Source organism: Lentinula edodes (assembly GCF_021015755.1).
Source record: "Lentinula edodes strain Le(Bin) 0899 ss11 chromosome Unknown C8R40scaffold_48, whole genome shotgun sequence".
In the NCBI taxonomy this organism is placed as follows: Eukaryota; Fungi; Basidiomycota; class Agaricomycetes; order Agaricales; family Omphalotaceae; genus Lentinula; species Lentinula edodes.
Window position 1 is genome coordinate 21,933 of NW_025764354.1, and position 5,116 is coordinate 27,048.

Sequence of the window (5,116 nt, forward strand, 5' to 3'; positions counted from 1 at the left end):
TGAGATAGCTCTACCTGGGTATATAACTTTTATAGCAACTAATTTTCACCAAATTAGTGTCAACGCTGCTCAGAAGAGAGTAATCCCACACCAATGCTGTGGACCATCGTCTGTATCTATCGTGACCATGTGAACAAGCCCTGATGAGCCATATAAAAGGCGAAACGGGTTGGTACTGATAAGTTATCGGTACCCGTTGGCTTGTCTCGCCTCCTCTACCATCTTACAGCACCAGAGCCTCTTACGTCAGTCTTCAATGTCAATGCTCGCTTCGCTCGCTCGACGTTTCGACCACCCACCCCTATAGTTAGGATTGTCTGTTAATTGGACAAATTCAGGGCAAAATTCCTGAATCCAGGGAATTTTGGGGGCAGATTTGTTGCTTCTGGTGCTCATTGGATGGTTTTTTGGCAGGGACTCAGGCCTGGATCTGGGAAATAAATAGTTAGGCCTGGATCTGGGAAATAAATAGTTAGGCCTGGATCTGGGAAATAAATAGTTAGGGGTCGACCCCCTACCGCCGTTTTCAAAACTTGTATATAACCCTAAGCAGAGCAAGGATTGTACGAGTGGCGGTTGGCGAGGGCATCGGTGGTGTGAGTTTCACCACATCTTGAGATTTCTTCGTAAACTCAAAGCTCTGATTTAGATGGGCTACGGAAGTCGTGCGATCAACTGCCTCAATGCGTACTTCAGCGGGGAGTACTTCAACTTGGACGAACCTAAAACTAAGAACAGTCCAGAGACTCATGCCCGCGACGATGCGCGCGAGGCGGGTGACGCTGTGAATGACGTCCTTTAATAACTTCACCTTGTGTGTTAACATATTTCATATCAGAAAAAAGCAACACTCCACACGGAAAAAATCACTGTCCGAGCACCAAACGCTATGCCTCCACTCCTACAGCGTCTATCCGAACGACGTCCAGAGCAATTGGACTATCTCGGCGTTTCGTATGGTTTGACGGGATCTTTACTAAGGTGTGTAGTTTGGCCTCGTGTCCAGTACATGCGTGTATAATCTTCTTCATCTAGATTCTGGAAACGTCTCTCCTTTGTCCCTCTGTACATCCGCCACATTCCGAGTGATCTCACAGGTGAACACACATGTGTTATGGTTCGTGGAATCAACAGCACGACGGATGTTGAGATGGAGTGGTTAGGCGAATTCGGTGCAGGTAAGTGTCTCGATCTTCTTCGCATCGACCTTCATTAATTCCATTCTTATCGTAGATTTCCGTACTCGACTTCTCACCCTCTTATCTTTCCCAAAATTTCGTGACTTCGGAAGTGTGTTGGGACTCAGTGTGCTCGAAGCGATAAATAACAATACAAGTATCAAGGCTGTCGATACCCGGGAGTTGCAGGGAGGGGTGAAGGGTGTGTGCTGTCTTTTATATACACCTGTTATACACCTTTTTCAAACCTTTTCCTCTTACCACAGCTTTAACACCAGCCCTTCTACCATCTTTGCTTACGCCATTCGACCTCAAACGGCTGGAGTCATACGGTAACAATCAATTAGACTATCATGTTATTTTGGACCTCCTACCTCTCGTTGCGACTCTCTTCTTCCAACGTAGACTGAATCGACCAAAATCCAGTGAAGCATCCGGCGAGGTGAATAACCTAAGTAGATACATTGCGTCGTACACATGCCTAGGCCGCATCAGAATAGGTGCCGGTCTTCTTCGTAGACAACTAGGAAGACCAAGGATGAAGGAGTCTATTGCGTCATTTACCATGGACTAGGATACGTTGATATTAGAGAAAGTGGCTGTCGAAAGGACAAGCACTACACACCTGCACACAGCGCGGTGGCAAATGACACAACACAACTGACACATCGCCCTCACCTCTAACTGCTTCCTCTTCCACTGGCGCCTCTGGTCTCTCCTCCTCAACGTCCACCGCCGGTCCTGGAACCTCTGCACATACCCCAGGTGATGATACGTCGCGCACAGACCCCTGCTCTGTCTATCCTTGCACCATCCACCACAATGGCCGAATGGGTGGGGAGTTAAATCGCATACATATGCCAAATCTGCTTCCGCTCGATCAGAATGGAAGGAAAAACTCGAAGAAGCTATTGGGTTGAGAAAGGTTGTGCAGGAAAGCAATAAAGTGTTCAATATTGAAACTTTGAGCTCTGACACGCCTTTGGTACCGAGCATGGGCTTGGGTGCTGACCGCGGAGAGCGTGGCGCGGCTGCAGGAGGTTTAGGACCTAGTTATGAGAATGCATTTACAGGCAAAGTTACTTGTTCGGTACCGCTCAATACCCCGGACGGAATAGGGCTAGGCAGCGAGGGCAAGAATGATAACATCTGGGGAAAACGTGGACGCCATGGTCGAAGCAGACAAGGTCAAAGGGAGCACTGGTGAGGAAGCATTAGGATTGGCGTCAGCCATGGAAGGTAGAGCGGAGAGAAATAGAAACGGACCAGGCGCGTGCGACAGTGTGTTGCTTCGAGATGGATCAGAATGCGAATGTGTGCTTGGCGGTGAATTCCTGTTCTCACCCTCGAACTTCTCATCCGTTCTTCAAGCGGCCTCCAGGACATCCTTCACATCTACAGGCGTAAGCAGTGCCTGACACCCCCGAATTCGCAGAGGATTTTCACCGCGATTGCGAATTATGAGCCGGCAACGCCTCACCCTCAACCTGGCCTCAATAGCCTTACACCTCACCATCATTACAGCCATCGGATCCCGCGGGAAGACCCGATGTATCTAACACCTTGAGTTCAACGACCCAGGTGAAGAAGTTGGGAACAGAGTTGGGAGAGACCCGGACGCAGGAGACTTGGAAGGGAGAGCCCGGATCCAGAGCGGCACTGGAGAAAGAAAAAATGGACGTGTGGATGAAACCGTCTCCCCAATTTTCCTCGTTGCTGGAATCTTCTTCCTGCTCGTACTCAACGCCTTTGTCCTCTAAGATAGACCCAGCTCTTCTGCCTCCATCCTGCCCTTGTTATCCTCTCTAGCACGCGTTCGAGATAGAAGATGTCGAATTCGAGGTACCAGGTGGATGAAGAAACCAGGGAACTAAGATTAGCATTCGGGTAGAATACAATGATGATTAAGCTAAGAATCGACGCGTCAAAGAAGTCATAAGAGTTCCGTCCGCGTGTCTGGCCTGTGGAGGGGCTTGACAACGTGAACTTCCCCTTCAAGAATGAGGTTGACGTGGCGAAAAGCGAAGAACATTGCAGGAAATCTTAGGTAAATAGAAAAACAAGAAATAATAACTCGTACCTCTTGCTACCGACATGCACCTATTACTCATCGATATTAAATGTGAGTGCTGCGTCGTTCAAGCTGCTTCCCATTATTTGAACCAGCACTACCTAAAGCAAAGTGAGCTACGATTTTGGCAACGAAGTTGGGCAATCCGATGGTGAGGGAAATAATCCAATATGCTGGGAGTTTTTCCGGGATTACCCGGACCGAATCCTGTCCTTCTCATCCAGGTCACCTCATCTCATGTCTAAAACCATTTACCCGTTAATCCACGCCGTATAATTACGCTAAAACCTATGGTTGGAACTCCGTCGCGGCGATATACTCCTCCTGGCCTTTCACTTTGAATAAAGGAACGAACGAAGAAGGGTTCTTGTTACAATGACGCTGTTTTGTACGAGTATGTCTGTTGACTGAGTTCTCACAATTAGTATTCATGATGTCTTCAGTTCGTATCGTCGGATTCATACTCGCCAGTGTATAGCGTCTGCGCAGGTATTGACAGCGCCGGGGGCAACCAGGACCTTTTCATCCCAGCTGAAGTTGGTTTCTCTGTTGGTTTCTTCGGGCTTTATATGCTACATATAGTCTTATAATGGACAGGTTCATTCTTGTCGCATTTTGGTTTATTATAGCCTTTCCAATACCCGATTTGGTTAGATTTGTGCGACGACAACAAAGAATCCATTCAGGTTCCTGTTATTGACAACTTCTGACGACTTATCTATCCTATCCTATCTTCGCAACCGTCGTCTTTTTCGTTTGGCTTTGATTGTCTCCATGGCCCTAGGTATCGCAGGCATCAACTTGGCAAGTAGCCACTCAACGAGCAGCACTAGCACATCTCTACGAAAAGCTAGCGCCATTATGTTTCTTGTCTTTACTGCCTTTCAACAAACCATAGTTCTCATAGAAGCGGAACATGTACGTCTTGTGAAATGACATAGGTCACTACTACTACAACTCACCTATGTAATGCGACCTTTTAGGCAAATATTCTCTGAAATACACCTCCATCTCTTTCGACACCAAACGCATCTCCCTTATCTTCGGAATTATCACATTCCTGCTACTCTCGGGAGATATTCACCGCCGCCACTTTAAACAACATCGCAAAGTCTAATAACGAGTATCTTGGTATCCTCTCGTCGCGCTTACACAGATCCTGCGTGTATTCTTGTACACCATTCTTGGACTTATCCCTTCGAGTCGAAACGGAACTACCGTCGATTTACCTCAGCATAATAATAATTCGGAACTCTAGATAAACGGCTGTCTTTCTGTCAAAGGAATCTACATGTTGTCCATCTCTCATCTCTGACGGAAAATATAGCCTGGTCAGAGTATCGAAGTAACTATTGCTTCCGCAGTTTCAAGCCCAGATTATTACAGCCATTCTGCCATCCATGCTCGAGAGTAAGATTTTCTTTGTCTACCAGTCGTGCTTGGAAAGAAGATTGTTCGTTTCTGGTATGAGTTCCAAAATCAAGATACTTCAGCCAGTTAACAGGATCTTCCTGCAGACAATTTGAACTACGAGCTACTGTAGCTTGACCGCCCCGTAAATTACCGCCCTCCTGTACGTCAAGACGCCTCGTGTTCTTTCTTCCAACACCAACGTCACAGATCTTACTACGGTCCGGGGAAGGAAACGACAGATACAGCAGTACTGTTGGGTGAGTGTTTTCAGTTTCTACTGTATATTTTCCATCTTCTAACGCTCCTTGCAGTTTCAGCCATTTAATATTCTTGTTCATTTTACGATCTTCTCCTTGTTCTGCTTTTAAACCCACAAAATTCTTCTCTGCTCACTGCGCTACACAAGATATGAGGGCCATCGCAGAAACTTCGGCGTTATTCACAGCATGAGTAT

At 47.0% G+C, this 5,116-nt stretch overlaps 1 protein-coding gene across 1 annotated transcript; it reads left to right on the forward strand.

Moving 5' to 3' along the window:
* Positions 1 to 649: 649 nt before the first annotated feature.
* On the forward strand, positions 650 to 2,938 carry C8R40DRAFT_1073505 (GNAT acetyltransferase 2-domain-containing protein; the record flags this gene model as incomplete). The annotated part of the gene is made up of 8 exons (XM_046226582.1): positions 650 to 784; positions 839 to 981; positions 1,036 to 1,178; positions 1,234 to 1,380; positions 1,445 to 1,633; positions 2,063 to 2,381; positions 2,550 to 2,581; positions 2,760 to 2,938. The coding sequence occupies 8 exons, from the start codon at positions 650 to 652 to the stop codon at positions 2,936 to 2,938; spliced, it is 1,287 nt and encodes a 428-aa protein (XP_046081133.1).
* Between the last annotated feature and the right edge of the window lie 2,178 nt (positions 2,939 to 5,116).